We start from the raw sequence: 26,053 nt of genomic DNA, 5'->3' as shown, positions 1-26,053 counted from the left end.
TTAAAAAAAAATCCGAGACTTGAATGAAACACTGAACTACATCGTTTATTTTATTTGTAAAAGTTTTTATATGTTTATTTATTTTGATTTATAATCTCTACACTGTGGGGCTCAGACTTACAGCTCAGAGATCAAGAGTCACATGGTCTTCTGAATGAGCCAGCCAAGTGCCTCCATTTCTTTTATTTAGAAAAAAAAAACCTTTTTAAAAAAAGATTTATTTATTTATTTATTTATTTATTTATTTATTTATTTATTTATTTATTTATGGGGGGGGGGGAGAAGCAGGCTCCATGCAGGGAGCCTGATGTGGGATGCGATCCCAGGACTCCCAAGGATCACGCCCTAGGCTGAAGGCAGGCACTAAACTGCTGAGCCACCCAGGGATTCCCCTCCAAAATAAACTTTTTATAGGTAAAATTGACACTATAAACAGCATGTACTTAAAGTATATACATTGATAACTTTGACATGCATAAACCTTTGAAACTATCACCCAATTAAGATAGATTTATTTATTTTTAAGTTTTTAATTTTATTTCTTCGTGAGAGACACAGAGAAAGAGGCAGAGACATAAGTAGAGGGAGAAGCAGGCTCCCTGCGAGGAGCCTGATGTGGGACTCAATCCCAGGACCCCGGAACTCCGATCTGAGCCAAAGGCAGACGCTCACCCACTGAGCCACCCAGGTGCCCTTATTTACTTTTTTTTTTTAATTTGGATATATCAAATACAATTAGGTATAGACTTTCTAGTGAAAAGGTTTTGCTGAACAAGTCCTAGGGAAAAAACAACTGTATAGATAACTAAAATTTTAATCTAGAAAATGAAAATATTAATAAACATCTTCTGGTAAAATAAAATCCTACACAGTTATTTCTAGGGAAGTGTTTTAATTTTTACCATGTTTTCTGTGACCACACAGTGCTGCTAGCTGGTAAATTCATGGTGGGTTGACGAGTTATGGTATTTCTGTAGTTTTTTCCAGGTCATGAATCTCGGGCTACGGAAGCTCTGTGTTGGGCAAAAGGACAGCGACTCTTTAGTGCTGGACTCAATGGAGAGATTATCGAGTATGATCTGCAGGCATTAAACATCAAGTACACCATGGACGCCTTTGGAGGACCCATTTGGAGCATGGCTGTCAGTCCTCACGGCTCTCAGCTTTTGGTTAGTAAGCAACTATTGGTAATTTGAAGACTTTATTTTTAAGTAATCTCCATACCCAACGTGGAGCTCAAACTCATGAGCCCGAGATCAAGAGTCACACACTACCAACTGAGCCAGCCAGGCACCCCAACTGCTAATAATTTAAAACAAGATTTCTCTTGTGCTCACTCACTTCTTCTGTGTTCACAGGAGGGTAAAGTTAAATTTTATTATGACATGTAGCAACTCCGATCTGAGGTTAATTCCAGCAACCCCAATAAAAGATTGGAGTTGATATTGGGGATTAAAAATCACTTGTCCTGGGATCACTTGTCCCACATCAGGCTCCCTGCATGGAGCCTGCGTCTCTCTCTGCCTGTGTCTCTGCCTCTTTCTCGCTGTGTCTCTCATGAATAAAGAAATAAAATCTTTAAAAAATAAATAAAAATAGAAATAAAAATAAAAACCACTTGTACTTTTGCATCCTTTCTGCTGCTACTTTGAACCTTTTATTCATTTATGAAATGAGAGGGTTAGTTTGGTTCAGTATTTCTCAAACTGTACTTTGGAATTGGAAGATGTAGAGACTTTTTTGTTGTATTGTGCTTTATGTTTTATGGTAAATATCATTTCAGAATATGGCATGTTAACGTGAAATCCTCCTGAAGATTCACAACACACTAATGTTCGTTAAAAGTTCTAGGAGGTTCTTCCACAAGTTAACTTATGCAACTATGCTCTACTACAGTGTTTCTCAAAAATTCTGTGCGGACTAAGAAGACAACCTACCCCCCGGGCCAACCTCCACACACACACACACACACTGTTATCCTTAAAATGGATATTTCCAGATACTGCATTTTTTCGGAAAAGTCTATGATTCTTGTTTGATTTGCACTAATTTATACAGTATCTTGTATAGTTAATGGGTATTTTATTTAGGCCATGGGTCTCTAGCAGATAGGTGCTGTAAAATCCTACTTCTATTCCATGTCCTGTACAGGAATTGGGCCACTAATTAGCCTGTTTTCTGACTAGGACATGAAGCCTGCCAAAAATATACTGTCAATTCCTTGATACCAGTAAGCTTTTTCTTCTCTCACATACTGTTTTTCTCTCACAGCAAGTGACAGCTTTACAAAAGAAATATTTGTATTTGTAAAAGCATATATTTAGTTCTACAAAATGCTTGTCTTCTCTATTTACTTTTTCTCTAATAGGTCGGCTGTGAAGATGGATCTGTGAAGCTATTTCAAATCACTCCAGACAAAATTCAGTTTGAAAGAAATTTTGATCGACAGAAAAGTAAGGATCATTTTTTGGTGGGGCCATGAGTAACCTTAACTACAAGTAATTTTGTGTGCCACTGGGGTTAGGTTGTTTTCCCATGGTTCCAGGTAATGTTTTATCTGCATGCCAATTTTTTTTTTAAGATTTTATTTATTCATGAGAGACACACAGAGAGAGAGGCAGAGACACAGGCAGAGGGAGAAGCAGGCTCCAGCCTGACGCGGGATCCCTGGTCTCCAGGATCACGCCCCGGGCTGAAGGCGGTGCTAAAACACTGAGCCACCCTGGCTGCCCTTTGCATGCCAATTTTATGAGTGTAGGGTATGTGCTTGAAGCCATCCTTCACTCAGGCTTTGTCTATCCTGTAGCATATAGTTGTGATTGCTTTCGAATTAGAAAAACTAGAAATATGCAGGAAAGCAAGTGTTTCTGTATAAGTCACTTTGTTATATTCTTTTTGAAGTTTTAACACGGTGCGTAAAGTCTTAAAACTAGAATTTTAAAACAATTTCCCATGTTCCACTTGGACCAGTTGACACTGATATCTAGAGCAGGGGTTAGCAGACCTTTTCTGTAAAGATAGCAGGTAGGAAATATTGTAATTTTTGCAGGCCATGCTTTCTGTCAACTCTCTTGTCCAATAAAAGTAAGTAGCCATAGATAATAAACAAATGGGTATGACTGTGCTTTGGTAAAATTTTATTTATAAAAAAAAAAATTGGTGGGCCTGATTTGGCCCTTTGGGCCATAGCTTGCTGACCCTTCTAGAAAACAGTACCTGTCCCATGTATTCTGTGTCCATTAGTAATATTAATTATCTGCTAGTCAGATTCCTTTTGTTTTGAATATCTTTTGTATATTCTTTTATTTATTTTCTCAGTAATTCATTCATTCATTCATTCATTTGTAAAGATTTTATTTTTATGTAATCTCCACCACCTATCACAGGGCTTACACCTACAGCACCAAGATCAAGAGTCTCATATTCCACCAACTGAGCCACCTAGGCTTAGGTGTTTTATTTATTTGTTTATGAGAGCTCAAGTAGAGCGAAGGGAAGAAGGAGAGAGAATCTCAAGTGGACTCCCCACCAAGCATGGAGCCTGACATGGGACTGGATCTCATGACCCCCAGATTATTACCTGAGCCAAAATCAAAAGTCTGACACTCAACAAACAGACCCACCCACATGCCCCTTGGGTGTTCCTTTTTAATTACAAAAATGATAAAATGCTTAGTCAAAACTTGTGTGTTTAGCCAAATGTGAAAGAGAAGATTATCTCATTCCGCTCTGTGGACAACATTTTAGAAGTAATCTTCTAGACTTTTTGCATATTCATATAGACAAATACACAGGAGTGCTTGTGCTTATTTTCTCACTTGGTATATTACAACTAATCTTCCATGTCAATCATGGCTGTTTGCATGGCATTCCATTTTATGGTGTTCTGTAATTTATTTAACCAAACTCCTCCTATTGATGGATATTTATTTATTTATGATTTTATTTATTTATTCGTTCATTCATGAGAGACAGAGAGAGAGAGGCAGACACAGGCAGAAGCAGAGGGAGAAGCAAGCTCCATGCAGGGAGCCTGATGTGGGACTCGATCCTGGGGTCTCCAGGATCACGCCTGGGCTGAACGCAGACACTTAACTGCTGAGCCACCCAGGTGTCCCTGTTGATATTTAAAAAAAATTTTTTTACTACTATAATCAGGGTAGCAATGAATATTCCAGTATATATATTTTTGAATACTCCTACATGTATTTCTCCTTGATTAATTCCCAGTGGAATTGCTGAGCCAAATATGCACATTTAAATTTTGTTAGGTTACTAACATCACCCTCAAAAAGCTGTATTTTTCTTTACACTCTTACTATTTCTACGTTATTAAAATAATATTAAATACTTGATTATGGATTCCAGGACAGAGGAGTTCCTCATCTGTTATAAAACAGTTCTTCACCAGAGTGTAGTAGATGATAGTTAAGATTGCAAAACACTAGACCTGTAGATAATTATCAAAGGAGAACTCAGTTACCCTTTACTGTATAATTATGTGTATCTCCCTTTCTTTTTTGTTGTACAACTCCCAAGGTCGCATCCTGAGTCTCAGCTGGCATCCCTCTGGCACCCACATTGCAGCTGGCTCCATAGACTACATTAGTGTGTTTGATGTCAAATCAGGTGACTGTTTTCTAAGTTCATTTGGGATGTGTGTCTTGTTTGTCAGATTCACAATGGTGGTTTCCAAAAGCTTGAGCCTTTGTTCTTTCAATGAGTTTAGGGCCTAATCTCTCAGTAACCTTCTGAGATGCTTGCCACAAATTTCACTCCTTTATTGGATTGCTTCTGCTGCTTTTGGGGGAATCCTGGGTCTTCAGTGAGATGCATATGTTTTATCTAGTAAGAATTCATATGAAAGTTCACCCTTAAATAAAATTTAAAAAAAGAAAAAAAGTTCACCCTCGAGCAATATAATATTTACAACAAATGACCAGTTAGAATAACTATTTAATATATACCGGACCTTGGTAAAAGTAGATGTCTCTCTTTGAGAAGCATAAGGTCTTGGTAGCATAATTGGTGAGGTATGAGATCAGAAAGGTAGAGAACCATCTCCTTTTCTCTATTCTTGGCATACAGAATTGGCTTATGGAATCCTTCAGTGATGAGACTGACTTCGACTTGTTAGGTGGGCCCCTCTATACTCCCATCTAAGATGGGAAGTAAAACAGGTCAGGTTTGTCTCGTTTTTCTTTTCTTTTTTTTAAGATTTTGTTTATTTATTCATGAGAGACACAGAGAAAGAGACATAGGCAGAGGGAGAAGCAGGCTCCCAATGGGGAGCCTGATGTAGGACTCGATCCCAGGACCGTGAGATCACAGCCTGAACCAAAGGCAGATGCTCAACCACTGAGCCACCCAGGTGCCCTTTGTCTAGTTTTTCCTTTCTTCCATGCTTAAATTTTTTCTTATCTGTTACACATGCATAGTCAAAGAACTCCTTGAGGCTTGTTACAAAGAAGCAGATTGCCCCTCTCTCCCTTCTCACTCCTCAGAGGCAGCCATCTATAACTCTTAGCTAATTCTTTTGATGTTTACCTCCACCTATGTACATGTATACATACACATATGTGTTATGTTTTGTCTCACTGATATATCCTCAAATTCTTCCAGTTGTATAAATTAGGTTCAGATTTGATTTTCTTTCTACCACCTTTATCTTCTTGAAAGATTCTCCCCCCAGAGCCTTCTGACCTCCAATCTAGTATACCAATTTTTGGGCCTGTTGTACCTCTCTGTAGGTTTTGAACCTTGATTTCTCAGTCATTCCATGGATCTCCTTTACTCCTCTCTCAGGTGGAATCCCCAGTTACCATTCACTTCCTGATTTATCCTTTTGTTTGGTGGATCATTAGAAGGTTCATGAGCTAGCTCAGAAATTATTTTTCCTTAGAATTTTGAAGGGAATTGGCTCCATTGTCTTCCAGCTTTGAATATTACTATAGACTCTGATGCCATGCTGGGAGAAGATCTTTTGTATAGGTTTTTTTGGTCTGTTTTTCCAAGGAGCTGTTAGGATCTTTCCTTTATTCTTACTGTTCTGAAATGTAACAATTAGGTTTCTTGATGTGTGGATCCATTAACATCAGTCATATTAGATACTTGGTAGATTATTTTAATCAAAAACCATTTTTCAGTTTTGAGGGACATTTTTTTTTCTTAAGATTTCTTTCTTTCTTTCTTTCTTTCTTTCTTTCTTTCTTTCTTTCTTTCTTTTTCTTTCTTTTTTCTTTTCTTTCTTTTCTTTTCTTTTTTCTTTTTTTTCTTTCTTCTGTAGAGAGCACAGTGGGGAGGGGCGAGGGAGAGGGAGAAAGAGTCAGTTCCAAGCAGACTCCTGATGCAGGGCTCAATCCCAAGACCTGAGCCAAAACCAAGAGTCAAAGACGTTTAACTGACTACATCATCCAAGTGTTCTCAGTTATGGGGAAAATTCTTATAATTATTTGGTTAACAAACAAAAAAATTATTTTGTAAATAAGTTTCTCTTCATTTTCTTTCTGAAATTTTACTATTTTGTTGTTGGCTCTTTAATTTTTTTTATCTCTTTCCCCCTCTCTTATTTTTCATCTCTTTGACTTTTTCTGCTTCCTGGAAGTTTATTTTTATTTATTTATTTAGATTTTATTTTAAGTATTTGGTACCCCCAAGTGTGGGACTCGAGCTCACAGACCCAAGATCAAGAATCACATGCTCCACCAACTGAGACAGCTAGGTACCCCTTGTCTTTATCTTTAAATCCTGTTACTGAGTTTTTCATTTCTGCCATTTCCAAAGGTTTTTTTGTTTGTTTCCTGAGTGTTCTTTTTTATAGCATTTTTTTGTTTCATTATATACTGACTTCTCTTTCTAAGGTTATTCGAGATAGTATTTGTCAAATATTCTTCACCCTTGCTCTGTTTTTTTCCTGGTATATTTTTCTGATAGTTTCTCTGGCTTCTGCCTTTCACATTCAGGCTTTGCCTTTTACATTCAGGCTTTGCTCACAAAAGCTCAGGCTTTTGTCTGGTAATTCCTTTCCTGACCACATGTGTGGAGCTTATTGCTCATGAGCTTCACTGAAGAATGATCTGGCTGGAGTCTTAGTTTGGGGAACCTCCAAAGACATTGGCTTTTTATATCTTTTTTCTTAGGCTGGTCATATTTCCCAGAAATGTTTTTTATTTTCTTGCCTGTGATAGTCTGGTTATTGGTATTCTGGGAAGAAAATGGGTGTTCTCAACATTCAGTTAATAAATTTTCGCTTTATCTTTTTTCCATATAGTAATCCCACCCTTAGTTGTGCCTGATATTAGAGAATGACTCTCCATTCTTGTTTGAAGTGAAGTTTAGGGAGTTGCCTGGCTTTTTAGTTAGGGAATAGTTATCTGGAGGATCTATAAGTTTCTAAAACTTTGAACCAATTTCTCTTTTTAGTTCCATTTTCACTTCTGTTTCCAGAGTTTTTGGGGTCACCACAGTTGCTGAATCTTCTGAGGATTTCATGGTATAAATCAAGTGGCTTCCTGGCTCCCCCCCCCCCGCCCCCCCGTTGACTTGGGTCTTAATTTCAGGGCTCTGCTCTGTCAGTTACTACTTTATGTTTGCTTTTTAATTCCCAAAATTTTGTCATTTGTTGTCCTCTCTCCATTTCTTGGTATTTTAGAAAAGAGCCAAGTGTCATGAACATTGCTTTTAGGCGGTTTTAAGTAAAGTCTCAAATGCCTCCTTTCCATTTCACCTCCTCTCCTCCACCCCCCCCCCCCCCCCAAATTTCTGTCTCTAACCGTCCTTCCCCTTTCCCTCCCAAAGTCTACAGGTAACCATTTTTGTGTTTTGAGACTGAGTCCACCATAACTAATATTTACTGGCTGTTTGTGATCTGTGCTCAGGCAGCTAACAGGTGCGTTTTGAAGACAAAAGAAGTAAGTACCATTCAAATTTGGGCTTTTCTTATTTTTCAGGGAGCACTGTTCAGAAAATGCTGGTGGATAGGCAATATATGGGTGTGTCTAAGCGGAAGTGTATCATATGGGGAGTGGCCTTCTTGTCTGATGGCACTGTCATAAGTGTGGACTCTGCTGGGAAGGTGCAGTTCTGGGACTCAGCTACTGGGACACTTGTGAAGAACCACCTCATCGCAAATGCTGATGTGCAGTCCATTGCTGTATCTGATGTGAGTATGGTCTCTATTTTGAGCAGTCTTATACAAACAACCTGGGGGATGAATACAGAAGGCCGGGTCAATGATGGGGCATAAACAATGTTCCTTCATACTCAGTATTTTATGGAGGAAGATGAGTTTAGGAAAGTGCATTTGAAACACACATAGTTTCTTTGAACCCTCTTACTCTCCTAACAACTAGTTAGAGAATATAGAGATTTTCTTCAGACACTCACCACCGCCAGTTAATCTAGTCTGATTTAGATAGGCCACAAGTACACTAGAAGAATCTATTTTATTTTTAAGATTTTCTTTATTTAGTAAATGAGGGCAGCCTGGGTGGCTCAGTGGTTTAGCGCCGCCTTTGGCCCGGGGTGTGACCCTGGAGACCCGGGATTGAGTCCCAATCGGGCTCCCTGCATGGAGCCTACTTCTCCCTCTGTCTGTGTCTCTGCCTCTCTCTCTCTCTCTCTCTCTGTGTCTCTCATGAATAAATAAATAAAATCTTAAAAAAATATATTTTCTTTATTTATTCATGAGAAACAGAGAGGCAGGCTCCCCACAGGGAGCCCAATGCAGGACTCCATCCCTGAACCCAGGATCGTGCCCTGAGCCAAAGGCAGCCACCCAGGCGCCCCATTCTAAAAGAATCTTGGGAAGTGCTATTTTCTTCTTTTTATAACTCTTCTGCTTCCTATGTTGGGAAATTAGGAAATAACTTTATAGTGATTTTAAAAATACTAAATTTCTTCTATTTGAGTACGATTTAAGCAGACTTGTGTTGAACAAGTGTGCCTCTTCCCTTTTGGTAAAATGATTTTTTATTTTTTTATTTTTTTTTAAGATTTTTAAGATTACCAGGCATCCCTGGCAAAATGAATTCTTCATTAGAAACCTTTAGGTAGGGGCAGCCCGGGTGGCTTAGCAGTTTAGCACCTGCCTTCAGCCCAGGGCCTGATCCTGGAGCCCCAGGATCGAGTCCCATGTCGAGCTCCCTGCGTGGAGCCTGCTTCTCCCTCTGCCTGCGTCTCTGCCCCTCTCTCTCCTCTCTCTCTCTCTCTCTCTCTCTATTTCATAAATAAAATATATTAAATAAGAAAGTTAGAAAAGAAACCTTTGGGTATTTTGGTACACCTGAGTAGCTCAGCAGATGACTTTGGTTCAGGTTTTGATCTTGGGGTCTTGGGATTGGCCCAAGTCAGGCTCCTCACTCAGCAGAGAGTCTGCTTCTTCCTCTCTCTCCCTCTGTCCCTCCCCAACTCATGCTCTGATAACTAAATAACATTTTTAAAAAAAGAGGGGGGCCACCTGGGTGGTTCAGCAATTGAATGTCTGCCTTTGGCTCAGGGCATTATTCTGGGGTCCAGGATTGAGACCCACATCAGGCTCCTTGTGGGGAGTCTGCTTCTCCCTCTGCCTAGGTCTCTGCCTCCCTCTCTCTCTTTCTCACTCTTTCTGTATCTCATAAATAGGTAAATACAATTTTTTTTTTTTTTTTTTTTTATGATAGTCACACAGAGAGAGAGAGGCAGAGACCTAGGCAGAGGGAGAAGCAGGCTCCATGCACCGGGAGCCCGATATGGGATTCGATCCCGGGTCTCCAGGATTGCGCCCTGGGCCAAAGGCAGGCGCTAAACCGCTGCGCCACCCAGGGATCCCTACAATCTTTTTTTTTAAAAAAAGAATCCTTTGGGTATTTTAGCATTGGAGCATAGGAAGTGACTTTGAGATTTGCTGACTAGATCCTTTATTCTTTGTGTTTCTTAGTTTGAGACTTGTTTGCTATCTTAAGTGTGGACATGCAATTTCTAGTGTAGAGATCACTCATGCCTGATTTTCTTGCCTGTAAGTTTTCTGTTCCACTGAACAGGTTTCCTATGAGAACAATTTGATGGTTATTAAAGCCCTGTGAAACATTTAGATGTTATGTGTAACTGTAAGAAGAATAACTTGAAATGAGTGGGAGAAATTTCCTTTTCTTTTTTTTTTTTTTTAAAGATTTTATTTATTTATTCATGAGAGACACAGAGAGAGGCAGAGACACAGGCAGGGGGAGAAGCAGGCTCCATGCAGGGAGTCCGATATGAGACTTGATCCCAGGACTCTGGGATCACACCCTGAGCCAAAGCAGACGCTCAACTGCTGAACCACCCAGGCGTCCCCCGTCTTTTTTTTTTTTTTTTTTTTTTTAAGATGTTATTTAGTTACCAGAGCATGAGTTGGGGAGGGACAGAAGGGGAGAGAGAGAGGAAGAAGAAGCAGACTCTCTGCTGAGTGAGGAGCCCGACTTGGGCCAATCCCAAGACCCCAAGATCATAACCTGAACCAAAGTCAGACGCTTAACCAACTTAGCCACCTAGGCACCTCAAGAAATTTTCCTTTTAAAATAGAGTTTTGAGGGCAGCCCGCCCGGGTGGTTCAGTGGTTTAGCGCTGCCTTCAGCCCAGGGTGTGATCCTGGAGACCAGGGATCCAATCCCTCGTCAGGCTCAATGAATGGAGCCTGCTTCTCCCTCTGCCTTGTGTCTCTGCTTCTCTTTCTCTCTGTGTCTCTAATAAATAAATAAAATATTTAAAATAAAAGAGTTTTGAAAAGGTGAGGCAGGTTTTATATTACTTAAAATTTTTAATAGTATCTGTATTTATAGTTTTGTTTACATATATATTCATAATATCTGAAAAGATTAAAAACATTAATGGTAAGTTTTAGGAAAGTTGGAGTGGGCAGGCAGGAGGCAGGCTTAATTTGTACTGTGTACTATTCTATATTGTCTGATTTTCTACCATGTGCCCATAATTAATGCATTGCATTGAATCTTAGATACATATGATTGTGAGACATGCCGTAATTTTGTTATCATGGAAAAGAAGAAACCCTGCCAATTAAACTATGGCAGTGCTTTTTTTTATAATAGTTGTATAATACAAACTATTATAAATTGATACATTGTTTCAGCTTTTTATTTATTCATGATAGTCACACAGAGAGAGACAGAGAGGCAGAGACACAGGCAGAGGGAGAAGCAGGCTCCATGCACCGGGAGCCCGACGTGGGATTCGATCCCGGGTCTCCAGGATCGCGCCCTGGGCCAAAGGCAGGCGCCAAACCGCTGCGCCACCCAGAGATCCCTGTTTCAACTTTTTAAAAGAAACTTATTTTTAGTAATTTTTTTTAAGATTTTATTTATTTATTCATGAGAGACGCACACAGAGAAAGGCAGAGACACAGGCAAAGGGAGAAGCAGCCTCCATGCGGGAAACCTGATGTGGGACTCGATCCCAGGTCTCCAGGATCACACCCCGGGCTGAGGGCAGATGCTTAACTGCTGAGCCACCCAGGCATCCCTATTTTTAGTAATTTAAAAAAAAAATATTTTATATATTCATGAAAGGCACAGAGAGAGAGGCAGAGACACAAGCAGAGGGAGAAGCAGGCTCCATGCAGGGAGCCCAACATGGGACTCAATCCCCAGGACCATGCCCCGGGCTGAAGGTGGCGCTAAATCGCTGAGTCACCCTGGCTGCCCTCACTCTGTCTTAAGTAAATAAATTTCGGGCAGCCCCAGTGGCCCAAAATTTACATTTTGCTTATTAGGGAGACTTTTACTTATTAGAGACTCTTAAACATTAATTTTTGTTCTGTCACTTTTGTGCATATGTAACAAGGAAAGTATTAGTGAAATAAGTGAGTAAGGTATTCCTAAAACATCTTCACATGCACGGATGGACTGTAACTTACCTTTTAACTTGGTCCTCGGAGTCCATATTTCCCACACTTGCCTCCCAGCCTCCATAGTATTAGTAGTAGTTGCTCCTCTGTAGTCTCAAGATTTTTTTCCAGGTTTTTGACAACCATTCTGCAAGTTGTATTTATTTGGGCTTTGTTGTTTCATTGTTTTTAAGTAGGCTCCACACCCAACGTGGGGCTTGAACTCAAAACCCTGAGATCAAGAGTTGCATCTACTGACTGAGCCAGCCAGGTACCCCCATTCTGCAACTTTGATGTTTGCTCTTTACCTGAAGATGTCATACATGTGCAGGTTGACAGCTAGAAGATATCTTGGTTTCAGAGATGTTTAAATGTGGGCAAATGTATGCCTGAGAGTCAGTGAATTGTGTACTTGTTATTTTTAAGGGGAAAAATGTATTTGTACAAATTGCAACCCTCAGAATGCTTATCACACACACTACACTAGGGCAGATTTGGGTTTGAATCTCAGCTGCAGCACTTAATAGCTACTACCTTCCTTGGGCAGGCTATTTCTTTCTAAACCTCAGTTTCTTCTGTGAAAACAGTGTACTAGTAATACTTCATAGAGTTTGGGGAGGATTAAATAGGTAGTGCATGAAAGGTGCTAAGTGCAGTATCTGGCACAGAGTGAGTGTGGTATTGGCATTATTTTCATATCTCTTGAAATTGATCCTAATTTGAAGGGTTTTCTCCACTACACTCTTTTGCCAGAAGAGCTGATTATTTTTAGCTGTCTTTTTAATGGATTTTCATTGACTGAAGAGTGAATAGTGGCAAATACTCAGTCCTTTGATCGTTTTAGATGTCTTGCACCCTTATCAAGTAGGTGAGTACTGATACCTGCAGGGAGTCATAGGGAACATTTGCTTTCATTTAGAGGTCAGTCTTTAGATTGTTTTTCTGTGTGAAACAGTCACTCTGTGATTAAATTAGGACACTTTCCCCTCTCCCTTTCCAGGTCAGCTTTCCCCTTGCTTTGTTCCATCTGTGCCCTAAGAGAGCCCTTTTCTTTCATTTCTTCTATGATCTACCTCCAGGAAAGATGATATGGAGTAAGTTAGTGTTGCCTTCTTTATCCCTCTCTGTAGGTGGGATTTTGTGCAAACTGCCCCACCTTTTTTTTTTTTTTTTTTTTTTTTTTTTTTGGGTAGATGAACTGTTTAGTTGGAGATGGGGAACAGTCTGTGAGCTCCTAAGTTGCTCAGTATCTCCACTTTTGCTTGGGATAATGGTTTTCTTTTCTTTTTTTTTTAATATTTTATTTATTTATTCATGAGAGACACACAGAGAGAAGCAGAGACATAGGCGGAGGGAGAAGCAGGCTTCATGCAGGGAGCCTGACGTGGGACTCGATCAGGGGTTTCCAGGATCATACTCTGAGCCACCTGGGCTGCCCAGGATAATGGTTTTCAAATAGTAATCTTACAGGAAGTGAGAGGCTGGTCTGGGCTACCTTATATGCTGACCTTCAGATAAGCTTTCCTTCCTTCTCACCATCATGTGCCTACAAGTTACCTCAAAGAGAACTGGCATAAGGTTGAGGTGGTATGGTGTGCCCAGAGCAAAGGCTTTTGAAGTTCCAGTTTCCTTACCTGTGTGAAGAGCTATTAAATGATTAGGGGGAAAAAAGATAAAAAATCATTCATACGAACATGAAGTGGGGGATCCCCTGGGTGGCTTACCGGTTGAGCGTCTGCCTTTGGCTCAAGGTGTGGTCCTGGAGTTCCGGGATCAAGTCCCACATTGGGCTCCCTGCATGGAGCCTGCTTCTTCCGCTGCCTATGTCTCTGCCTCTCTGTGTCTCTCATGATAAATACATAAAATATTAAAAAAAAAAAAACATGAAGTGGAAATGTCACAGATTTTCTGTAATTCATTAACTAATGAGGAAACCAGTAAGATATTATAAGCAGTTCAAAGGACAATTTAACAAACAGTCCCATAAGGTCATCAGGAATGCTGAAATGAATTTACTTAAAATTCTTGCAAGACTCAGTGTCCACAGGGCAATTAATAGCTACATTCCACCAGGCAAGATTATTTTGCATTACTCTCATTATTACAGTTTTTACAAAGTTGTAAAATAGCTCTGAGACAGTCTCAGGGCTCACTAGATAAGGATACCAGTACTTTTTATATACATTTCAAAGTCATTCACAGTTTCACCTTGATAGGTAGGTCAAGTGATACTTAATTTTGCAAGTTACTCCTTTTTTGTTTTGTTTTGTTTTGTTTTGGTTTGGTTTTTTTTGCAAGTTACTCCTATATAGTTTTTAGAATAGTAAATGTGTAGTTGGTGGCAGTTCCATGTTTATACATGTTTAGACATTTCATTTCTCTTAACTGGCTGACCTAATCTTCATTCTGTTTGTTTACCTGCTGATCCAGGTTCCTGGCTTTTCTCACTATCTTATCAAACATCCATCATATCTTCTTTTTTTCCTCCAGCCCAAAGTTATATGTATTTTTATTTTTTAGTTAATTAATTAATTAATTAATGAGAGGGGGGCGTGGGGGAGCAGAGGCACAGGAAGAAGGAGAAGCAGGCTCCATGCCAGGAGCGTGACGTGGGACTTGATCCCGGGACTCCAGGATGACACCCTGGGGCCAAAGGCAGGCGCCAAACCGCTGAGCCACCCAGGGATCCCAAGTTATATGTATTTTTAAAAGCTGGTTAAGATTTTTGAGAATATAAAGGAAATTTTTTTATAAAGGATTTTTTTTTAATTACAGATTAAAAAAATAATAAAATAAAATCATGGATACACCAAGACCATTTACTTGCTTTATTTAAAAGATGATTTATTTTAGAGAAGGAAAGAGTGAGAGCTGGGGGGAGGGACATAGGGAGAGAGAATCCTCAGGAAGACTCCCCACTGAGTACAGAGCTCAATATGGGGCTCTATCCAAGGATCCTGAGATCGGACACTAAACTGAATGAGCCACTGAGGCACCCCAGACACACTAAGACCTTTTAAAACTAACAGAAAAAATAAATAAATATTAAAAAAATAAATAAAACTAACAGAAGTCACAGTGCTCAACATACTGGTAAGAGAGAGCCTTATACTGAGGACCAGGGAACCTGGTCTTTGTGTGACACTGACGAGGCCGCTTCTCTCCAGGTGCCCCAGGAATTTCAGGGTTTTCTAAACTTTACTCTTTTGACTACAATTTTCTGATTTTTCCCAGTAGTTTACTGGGGTTTTTGTGTGTTTTTGTATATGTGTTATGTGTTGGGCTTTTTTTTTTTTTTTTTAAATTCATGACCCTGAGATTAAGACCTGAGCTGAGGATCAGGAGTCAGAGACTTAACCAAATGAGCCACCCAGGCATCCCGACTTTACTTTTTTTTTTTTTTTTTTAAGATTTTTTTTTTTTTTTAATTATTCATGAGAGAGAGGAAGGAGGCTCCCTGTGGGGAATCCAGTGTGGGACTCTATCCCAGGATCCTGGGATCACGACCTGAGCTAAAGGCAGACACTCAAGCACTGAGCCATCCAGGTGCCCCTAATCATTTTTGTTTGAAGATTGATTGAGGGCATCCCGGGTGGCTCAGTGGTTTAGCGCCGCCTTCAGCCCAGGGCCTGATCCTGGAGACCCGGGGTAGAGTCCCACGTCGGGCTCCCTGCATGGAGCCTGCTTCTCCCTCTGCCTGTATCTCTGCCTCTCTCTCTCTCTATATATATATATGTGTGTATATATATATATATATATATATATATATATATATATATATCATGAATAAATAAAATCTTAAAAAAAAATTGGTTTTTGAGAGAGGGAGAGCATGCGTGTGTGAGCAGGGGGAGGGGCAGAGGGAGAGAGAAGGAGGAAGCAGATACGCAGCTGAGCACAGAGCCCTCATGGAACTCGATCCCACGACCCTGAGATGAGGACCTGAGCAGAAAATCAAGAGATGGGCACTCAACCAACTGAGCCACCCAGTCACCCCCACTTTAACCATTTTTAAGTACATTTCAGTGGCATTAAGTACATTTGTGGTGTTGTGCAACCATCACCTCTTTCCATCTTCAGAACTTTTTCATCACACAGAAATTACTGGTTAGGGACACCTGGGTGGCTCAGTGGTTGAGCATCTGCCTTCGGCTCAGGACATGATCCTGGAGTTCCAGGATCAAGTCCCACATCAGGCTCCTATGTGGAGCCTGCTTCTCCCTCTGCTGATGCCTCTGCCTCTCTGCTTCTCTCATGAATAAATAAATAAAATCCTTAAAAAGAAAAAAAACTATTGGTTATACAATAATACCTTATTTCTCCCAGCCCCTAATAATCTTTATTCTTTTCTCTGTCCTTATCAATTTGCTGTTCTAGGTACCCCATATAAGTGGAATCATATAATATTTGTCCTTTTCTGAGTTATTACTTACCATAATGTTTTCGAAGTTCATCTTGGGTCACCCTGGTGGCCCTGCGGTTTAGTGCCGTCTTCGGCCCGGGGTGTGATCCTGGGGACCCGGGATCAAGTCCCATGTTGGGCTCCCTGCATGGAGCCTGCTTCTCCCTCTGCCTGTGTCTCTGCCCCCCCCCCCTCACTGTGTCTGTCATGAATAAATCAATAAAATCTTATTTTAAAGAAGTTCATCCATATTAGACTATTAGAATTTTGTCCCTTTTTAAAGCTGAATAGTATTTTATCATATATGTATATATACACACACGTACATACATATATACATACACATGCATATTGCATTATGTTTATTCATCTCGATGGACGTTTGGGTTTTCATCTTTTTGGCTTTTGTGAATAATGCTGCTATGACATCGATGTACATATATATGAGTCCCTGTTCACAAATCTTCTGAGTGTGTGTGTGTGTGTGTGTGTGTATATATATATATATATATATATATATATTTTTTTTTTTTTTTTTTTTAAGATTTTGTTCATCCATTTATGAGAGACACAGAGAGAGAGGCAGAGACAACAGGCAGAGAGAGAAGCAGGCTCTATCCAGGGAGCCCGATGTGGGACTCGATCCCAAGTCTCCAGGATCATGCCCTGGGCCAAAGGCAAACACTAAACCGCTGAGCCACCTAGGCGTCCCTTTTGTTGCTTTTCTAGTAGCAACTAGTTTGTGTATTTGAAAGCACTATAACAGCTTGAGGTACATACTGTTAATTTTGTCAGTAGGGAGCATATCACCTATGTGTAAGCTTGCTCTTCTGATGGAATTGTCACTTTCTGGAGGAAAAAGACCCCATAACCTACCTTCCAATTCTGGGTGTAGGTTTTCCCCTAGGCTGTGCAGACAGAAAACCTCAGGGAATATTTTTCAAACTGGGCCCTGTTTTGCTTAAATGTACCTCCCTAATGATTTAATTTCTCAGCAAGAAGACAGTTTCGTGGTGGGCACAGCCGAGGGGACAGTATTCCATTTTCAGCTGGTCTCTGTGACTTCCAACAGCAGTGAGAAGCAGTGGGTGCGGACAAAGCCATTCCAGCATCATACACATGACGTTCGAGCCGTGGCCCACAGCCCGACAGCATTGATATCTGGAGGTAGGTTGCACTCTCTGCCAGGCTGCTGCTTTACCCAGGCCATGCAGGACTTTTTCTAATTCTGATGCCTTCTCCCTACCCCCGCTCTGCTCTTCCTGCCCTAGGCACAGACACACACTTAGTCATTCGTCCTCTCATGGAGAAGGTGGAGGTTAAGAATTATGATGCTGCTCTCCGAAAAATCACTTTTCCTCATGTAAGTATCACTCCCTAGCCCCCACTCTCCATCTCTCCCATTAGCCTGAGTACAGCTCACACTTCCTGGGCAAATCTGTAGGACTTGTGTCATTACTTACCTTCTTTGTTTTTCCCTCTATTTTTGAGGTAAGCCTCTCACAAAGACATTTACAGGAACCAAGAGATTTATAGCACTCCTACTTCACTTTCTGGGGTCATCATTCCCTTTTCCAGATAGTTGTGGTTTATGGGGAGTTTATTTGTTTTTAAGACTGGACTCTTGTTATTCTGGGTGAGAGCAGGAAAATCAAGACTTCCAGTGTTCCTTCCTAGGTAAAAGGACATTTTCTTTCCCAAGCTAGAAACTCTTCTCCCTACTACTTGCTTCTACATTCCACTCAACCAGCAAATGTTACTGAGTCTACCTCTTCATTGTTTTGTGAATCTAGTCATTTCTCTTTGTCTACATTGCCATTATCCTAGTTTGAATCAGTGTCTTTTCTCATCTGGACTCCCTTGTTAAATGGTCTCCTTTTATTTACATTTGTGTCAATTCTGGCCTATTATTGATCCTCTCAAATAGCTCATCATTCCATGCTTAAAAGCCGTTGGTGGTCCCTGTTGCCTTCAGGAATAAACCTAATTCCTTACCATGGCTTATGAAATCTGCCTTGGTCTGGCCATGGTCCTTCAGCATCTTCTCAGATTAGTGTGCTGAAAGACTTTATTCCCTCTGAGGCTCTCTGGACTTTGAGCTGTTTTACATGCCTATCACTTTGCCTGGAGCATCCTGCCTTACCTTTTTTTGCTTGATTAGTCTTCACTAATAAGCCTCATCTGGGCTCCTGTCTTTATCCCCAGGAGCCTAGATTAGATATCTTTTCTACTTCTTTTCATTACATACTGTGCTCAGCTCTGTTAAAATTCTTTATTATATATGTATATTTTAATATATGTATATTTTTTAAGAGTTTATTTATTCATGAGAGAGAGAGGTAGAGACACAGGCAGAGGGAGGAGAAGCAGGCTTCATGCAAGGAGCCCAATGCGGGACTCGATCGCGGGAATCTGGGATCATGCCCTGAGCCAAGGGCAAACGCTCAACCGCTGAGCCACCCAGGCATCCCTAGCTCTGTTAAAATTCTTGACACACTTAGTGCAGTGCCTGATTAATTATTTGTCAGCCCTTTTAGACTACAAGCTTGACGCCAATAGCTATGTTTTTATTTACCGTTAGGTTCTTAGTCCCAGGATAGTGCTGGCATATGGTAGTACTTAGAAAATTTTTAACAAGTACATGGATTTCAACAGTAAAAATGTGCTAGGGTATTGCTACTGTATCTAGTACTGAGGCAATAGAATACCTTGGCTTATTTATCACTTTTAAATTTTTGGTACAGCGACGTCTCATTTCCTGTTCAAAAAAGAGGCAGCTTCTCCTTTTCCAGTTTACTCATCACTTGGAACTTTGGCGACTGGGATCTACAGTTGCAACAGGTACAATGAGAGTTTACTTTTCCAATAAGAAAACTGGAGAGAGAAGTAGAAAATTAGAATTGCAGTTGAAATTTTGCTTGTGGAAAAATGGAAGTAGATTTTTCTGTGTCTTTGGCAGCTTATGGGCAGAGCAAAAGAGTTCTTCAGTGTTAGAATCATTAGCAGGATAATGATTCTATGTTAAAAGTTGATGATTCTATAAGGTACACTGTAAGGCATAGTGGAGGTAAAGGTTATAGAATCAGTTTGCCCCATCTTGACTGGGATCAAAACAAGCTGCTGAATATGATAAGGGTTAATGTTGGGGAGTGACAGTCCTACAGTGAAAAAGAAGGTCACGTTGATCTTACTAGGGTGATAGCCTTAGTGGCCTTGTGTATGACCTGTTCTGGAAGTGTTTGGGCTCTGTTGTTTTATAGTAGGTGAGAGGTTTTTGCTTTAGATTCCAAAATGAGCAAATGAAGTTGTAGTCAAAGCCACACAAACCCCACTTCCACCTACCTGCATGCCTGGCTGTGGGTTGTAGCTTCAGAGAATTAATGATATACCTACCATAGGCCACATCCAAGGCACCCAAATAGAAGCTAAGAAAGTACTCAGTGCTTTCTGCCTCCTATAAGCCCAGAAAACTGTGGGTTTACTAAGTCAGACATTTTTCTGATTTCCTAGTGGTTAGCGATTCCATTCTACTCAGGAGTGACTTTTTAGTTAAAAAAAAAAAAAAGTACAAATGATCTTTCTTTGAGAAGGAAAACCTCAGGGAAATTTCTTGTTCCAGGAAAGAATGGGGATACCCTTCCACTTTCTAAAAATGCAGATCATTTGCTGCACCTCAAGACAAAGGTAAGGAAGTTTAATGGTGTGTTCAGGCTCTGAAATCCAGAACATTTTTCTTATTCTGAATTTTGAGGGTTATTTAGTTGGTACCACAAACTGTAAACTCTTAAATGATTTGAATGAAGTACTATGTCAACAGAACTAGGTAAGTTAGGCATTCAGAATTTATTGGATGAATGAATAAAGGAAATTGTTTTTCTTTCTTTTGGTATTATTATATAAATAATTTGCATATTTTTAAAAAATTAAAATGGTACAGGCAGCTCAATCGGTTGATTTTGACTCAGAGATCTTAGTTGTGAGATGGGGCCCTACATCAGGGTCCACGCTGAGTGAGGAGTCTGCTTAAGATTCTCACTCTTCCTCCGCCCCCCTCACACATGCTCTCTCTAAAAAAAATAAAAATTAAAATAATAAAATGGTACAAGAGTACAATGAAAAAGCCTCCTTCTTGGGACACCTGGGGGTGGCTCAGCAGTTGAGCACCTGCCTTCAGCCCAGGGTGTGATCCTGGAGACCCAGGATCGAGTCCCACATCAGGCTCCCTGCATGGGGACTGCTTCTGTCTCTGCCTGTGTCTCTGCCTCTCTTTCTCTGTGTCTCTCATGAATAAATAAATAAAATCTTTAAAAGAAAGCCTCCTTCTTACCCCAAATCCCAGTCCCACTCTTCAGAGATAATCACTGCCAATAGTTTCTTGTACATCCTTCCAGAAAAGATTTCTACCCATATGTGCATGTGTATGTCATTTCTTTCCACAGTGATGAGAATACAATATTCAAAATGTTTTGTAAGTTCCTTTTAAATGTCTTTTTTTTTTTTTAAGTTTTTACTTTTTTTTTTAGTAATCTCAACACCCATCGTGGGGCTTGACCTCACAACCCTGAGATCGAGAGTCACATTCTCTTCCGATTGAGCCAGCTAGGCACCCCTAAATGTCTTTATTTTAATTTCATAAATATTTGTGAATACATTCTTACTGGAAAGAATTCAAACAGTATTTGTAGTTTATAGCCTTGACTACCTCTTTAATTCTAGTCCACTCTCCCAGAATAATTATTATTATATAATAACAGTATTGATTCACTATATGTCCTTCCAGATCTTTTTTATGTGACACAGATGTGTGTATTAGTACATACATTTAGATATTTTGTGTTTTTTAATTATATAAATGTTACATTAAACTTCTTTATTTTGCAGATTTTTTTATTTATTATTTCATGGGGAGCTTTGAGGCAGGTATCATAAACAAAACCCAGAAAATCAGTTTTCTAAGCCACCTGGCCTCCAAAGCTTTACTGCATCAAATGCCTTTCTTCTCCGGTTTCTAAAGTTAGAGTTTAGTATGAAGCTATCTTTAAAGTACATGATGGGCAGAGATCAGTTCTTAGTATTCATAGACCTCTGTTCTTGGTTTTGGAAATCAAGCCACACCATTTAGGTGCTGTACCTCTGAAATAATCATAGCATATCAGTGTCAGGATTATGTGTAGGTGTTTGTGCGTATATCCGGAGTAGCAATAGCTTGAGGATTCATGTCACAGGAACCTTATCATGTGAAGTTTTTCTGGTTATTCATCTTGATTCCAAACATTGCCAGGGTCCAGAAAACATTATTTGCAGCTGTATCTCCCCGTGTGGAAGTTGGATAGCCTATTCTACAACTTCTCGTTTTTTTCTTTATCGGTTGAATTATGAACATGACAACATAAGCCTCCAAAGGGTAAGTAATAACACAATGTCTGGTTAAACAATAAGAAATTTCATAAGTGATTTTTATGTGAAGTGGAATGTACTGGATATGAATCTTTGCTCAGTAAAAAGCTATTTGGAGGCAGCTGTTATAAAACTGTCTTACTTCCATTTTGAATCAATTTTATTTTTGGAGGAGTAGGGAAATGCCAGAAAGTGACACTAAAGGTTAGGCTTTTGAAGAGATGAAAGTGGGGGATGGATAGGTTACAATAGGCATGTCAGTGTTCCAGGTTCTTGCTCAGTTGGCTTTCTTAGGTACGGGAAGCATTAATGTCATTTAAGCCTGGCTGTGATTATTTTTGATGGATTCTAGGTCTGTCTTCTCTGTCTTACTGGTTTTTTCCTACTGGTTCACCCCAAGGTTTCCAAAATGCCAGCATTCCTTCGCTCTGCCCTTCAGATTTTGTTTTCTGAAGATTCAGCTAAGCTCTTTGTGGCATCAAATCAAGGGTCTCTACATATTATTCGCCTGTTGGAAGGAAGCTTCAAGCACCTGCATACTTTTCAGCCTCAGTCAGGTGGGAACTTGGTAACTGGACAAAGGAGAGAGTTGTCAGTCTCTGTGTATCTTTTTCTCCCCCCTTTTTAAACATCACTCATTGTTGGGATTCCCTAATGCTCTTCTCAGCCCTGCAAATACTCACATGTTTGCAATTTAAAGTAGGAGGAGATATCTGGCACGTGAAAACGCTTGACGAGATCTGAAATGTTCCTTACACCTACTCTTTTCTCACTGGGTTTTTGATTCCTTATTTGGGGCCAGAAGTTTCATCACCCTTCCTAGAGTTTTGTTAGCAGAGCAAGAAGAAAGTTAAAATCCTCTGTAATCCTGACATCCAGAAACAACTGCCATTAATATTTTTGTGTATTTCTGACATGTTTGTACAGAGGTATTTTTTAGACTTTTTTTGTTTTTATTTTATTTTTTTAATAAAGGTTTATTATTTTTTTAAAGATTTTATTTATTCATGAGAGACAGAAAGGCAAAGACATAGGTACAGGAAGAAGCAGGCTCCCTGCAAGGAATCTGATGTGGGACTTGATCCCAGGCCCAGGGATCATGCCCTGAGCCAAAGGCAGATGCTCAACCACTGAGCCACCCAGGTGTCCCTATTTTATAATTTATTTGAGGGAGAAGAGAGAGCATGATCAGGAGGGGCAGAGGGAGAGGGAGAGAGAATCTTAAGCCCACTGTGCTAAGCACAGAGCCCAATGATGTGTGGAGTTCAATCTCTTGATCCTTAGATCATGGCATAAGTCCAAGAGTCAGAGGCTTAACCAACTGCACCCCCCAGATACCCCTGGTGGTTGTTTTGCTTTATTTTTGTGGCTTTTTGTTTTAAGATCTTATTTATTTAAGAAAGAGAGGGAGAGGGACAAACGGACTCCCTGCCAGAGGCGGAGCCTGATGTAGCTGGATCCCAGGATCCAGAGACTTTGACCTGAACCAAAGTCAGACACTTAATCGACTGAGCCACCCAGGCATCCCCCAACTTGTTTTTTTTTAATAAAGATGAACTTAAACATGCAGTTTTATTTCCTGTCATATAAAGTTCACGATTGAATTTCTCATGTTCTTGAGAGCATGAGTATGCATGACTGAGAAACTGTATAGATAACTATTGCTCAGTTTATGGTTGAGAACTTGCTTAGACTCCATCAGCCTGGAAAATCAACTCTTTTAACTTAAACTCTATCACTGTTCATAAGCTGCTCCAGAAGCATACAGGAAAAGAAACCCACAGGTTAAGAGTCAGATAAAATAAGCGGCAATGTGTATTGAGTACATGTTGTTATTAAAAAATGTAGACTCTGTTTTGCATTTAGCACCCCTTAAAATTAGGCTCTGTGTTATAGATATCACATTATTTGTTCCTTCTGTTTTATCTCTTATCCTCTTACGGTCAAGCTGGTTTCTTCAGAGCCACCAAGCCGCTATTCCAGTCCTTTTCACTTAGTTCACTTTGTTCTCTATCCTTTGCTGCCCACTCACCCATCCTTCAGCACCTGTTTTATTTCTTATTATAAAGCTTTTTCAGGACGCCTGGGTGGCTCAGCGGTTGAGCCTTTGGCTCAGGGCATGATCCCAGAGTTCCGGGATCGAGTCCCACATCAGGCTCCCTGTGAGGTGCCTGCTTCTCCCTCTGCCTCTGCCTTCTTTCTGTGTCTTTCATGAATAAATAAATAAAATCTTGAAAGAAGGAAGGAAAGGGAAGGGAAAAGGGAAAAGGGAAGGCAGCCCAGGTGGCTCAGCGGTTTAGTGCCTCCTTCAGCCCAGGGCATGATCCCAGAGACCCAGGATCGAGTCCCACATCGGGCTCCCTGCATGGAGCCTGCTTCTCCCTCTGCCTGTGTCTCTGTGCGCCCCCCCCCCCAACAAACAAACAAACAAACAAACAAATAAATCTTTTAGAAAGAAAGAAATCTTAAAAAAAACTTACTGGCTTTTGTTATCATCTTCGCGCCCCCCCCCCCCCCATAAATATAAATAAATAAATAAATAGTGTTTTAGGAAGAAAGAAATCTTAAAAAAAAAAAAAAAAAACATACTGGCTTTTGTTATCTTCAGGCCAAAGCTGGCTATGAACAGTGAATTCAGAAGACTTAACTGTTACTCTGTCTGCACAGGGACAGTGGAGTCCATGTGTCTTTTGGCAGTAAGTCCAGATGGGAATTGGCTGGCTGCATCAGGTACCAGTGCTGGAGTCCATGTGTACAACATAAAAAATCTGAAGGTGAGCACGGTTTAAGGAGCAGGAAACAGAAGGATGTTAGCTCTGCAGTTACAAGACTCAAGGCAGATTGGTATGCCCTAGAAAATTACTAGGCTTTTTTTTTTTAAGCTAAGAATTTTTCCTGTTTTATTTGTTTGGAGCTCAAAAACTAATCTGCAATATTAAAATCAGTTAGTGGGAACGGTGAAAGTACTCTTGTACAGAAGTTTGAAATTAAGGATTTATGGATAATGAATTCACATCCAGATTATTTCTATATTATGAAGAGGAGAATTCGAATTTACCCAGATGAATACTTGCAGGTAGTAACAATTTCCTATTAATAGATTGCCTTGTAATCTCAAGGTATTTTTTTTCCTTTTTTTTAATTTAAATTCAATTTGCCAACATACAGTCTAACATCCAGTGCTCATCCTATCAAGTACCCTCAAGATATTTTTTAATTAAATAGAAATTAGAGGAATAGCAGGAAAATACTTTCACTAATTAGTAATGATCTTGTCCACACTTGAATTAAAATAACCCCGTAGAAGTTTTCATCTTCATAAAAATTATATAAGTACCCCAAACTGGCATTAAGCATCAAATGTTTATAGAACAATACCAAACTGTACCATTGAATGAGTTTGCCTGCTAACTGCATTACTTAATCTTGATGACCTTGTGGCAGGAGCACGTACTGCTCTTTGAACTTTGCCTGGCATTTAAGAGTGCACATGTCTTGCAACTGTATATACATGTCCATGTCTAGGCATTAGTTTCTTTTTTATCTAGTGTAGAGCTATAGATTCCTTGTTCAATGACATATTTATGAGCAATTCATACAGATAGAGGGATGGTAGCAAAAGCTTTACTCTGAAGTTTTCTGCAAATGCAGTCAGTTTTGTAAGCAGTTACATGTGGTTTTGTGTTTGCTTGTTTTAATGAAATTTAGGTTTATTTGGAGATACTGCCTGATGTTTTGGGGAGCTTCCATAGAACTTTTTTTTGAGTTCTAAGGAACATTATTTAAAACCACAGACCTAGAGCATCCAGCCTTCCCTGAGGGAAGGTATGTAGAATTGTCTTTTGTATCTGTTATTTGTTCCAGCTTCACTGCACAGTACCTTCCTATAATTTCCCTGTGACTGCTCTGGCCATCGCCCCCAATACCAACAACCTTGTCATCGCTCATTCTGACCAGCAGGTAAGAGATTCCAATGTTTTCTAATTCCTTTCTGTTGGATAGTAACTAAAAAGCTAATGACAATTTTGGAGGAGCCTTTGTTTGAATGTAGTGGAAGATACACAGGTAGTTTTCTCTTCTGCAAAGTAAAGCTTCCATGTATCTAGCTTGGGTATTTATAGGCCAGTAATATCCTTTGGCTTGATGGGCACAATGGAATGATGAAGCTCTGAGATTATAGAGTAAAAGGAAGGATTTTGAAGTACTCATTTTATTGGTTATTTTAATTTTTTTTTTTTTTTTTTTTTAAGATTGTTTTACTTCTTTCTGAGAGAGAGCAGAGCTAGCAAGAGAGAACATAAGTGGTGGAGGGGGAGGGAGAGGCAGACTCCCCTGCTAAGCAGGGAGCCCAATGCAGAGCTCGATCCCAGGACCTAGAGATCTGAGCCAAAGGCAGA

General features: G+C 40.0%; 1 protein-coding gene across 1 annotated transcript in view; it reads left to right on the top strand.

Moving 5' to 3' along the window:
* Nucleotides 1–26,053, top strand: part of UTP4 (UTP4 small subunit processome component) — a 35,985-nt gene that overhangs the window by 4,020 nt on the left and 5,912 nt on the right. The window contains exons 3-14 of the mRNA XM_038538494.1: nucleotides 978–1,169; nucleotides 2,369–2,453; nucleotides 4,540–4,629; nucleotides 7,950–8,161; nucleotides 17,255–17,426; nucleotides 17,531–17,622; nucleotides 19,004–19,100; nucleotides 19,879–19,943; nucleotides 21,541–21,663; nucleotides 22,057–22,213; nucleotides 24,324–24,430; nucleotides 25,521–25,616. Coding sequence (XP_038394422.1) covers nucleotides 978–1,169; nucleotides 2,369–2,453; nucleotides 4,540–4,629; nucleotides 7,950–8,161; nucleotides 17,255–17,426; nucleotides 17,531–17,622; nucleotides 19,004–19,100; nucleotides 19,879–19,943; nucleotides 21,541–21,663; nucleotides 22,057–22,213; nucleotides 24,324–24,430; nucleotides 25,521–25,616 — 1,488 coding nt within the window. The remainder of the gene's footprint in view (nucleotides 1–977; nucleotides 1,170–2,368; nucleotides 2,454–4,539; nucleotides 4,630–7,949; nucleotides 8,162–17,254; nucleotides 17,427–17,530; nucleotides 17,623–19,003; nucleotides 19,101–19,878; nucleotides 19,944–21,540; nucleotides 21,664–22,056; nucleotides 22,214–24,323; nucleotides 24,431–25,520; nucleotides 25,617–26,053) is intronic.

Source organism: Canis lupus, chromosome 5, assembly GCF_011100685.1.
Source record: "Canis lupus familiaris isolate Mischka breed German Shepherd chromosome 5, alternate assembly UU_Cfam_GSD_1.0, whole genome shotgun sequence".
Taxonomy (NCBI): domain Eukaryota; kingdom Metazoa; phylum Chordata; class Mammalia; order Carnivora; family Canidae; genus Canis; species Canis lupus.
The sequence above is the reverse complement of the archived record's forward strand: the minus strand, read 5'-3'. Positions and strand labels throughout refer to the sequence as shown.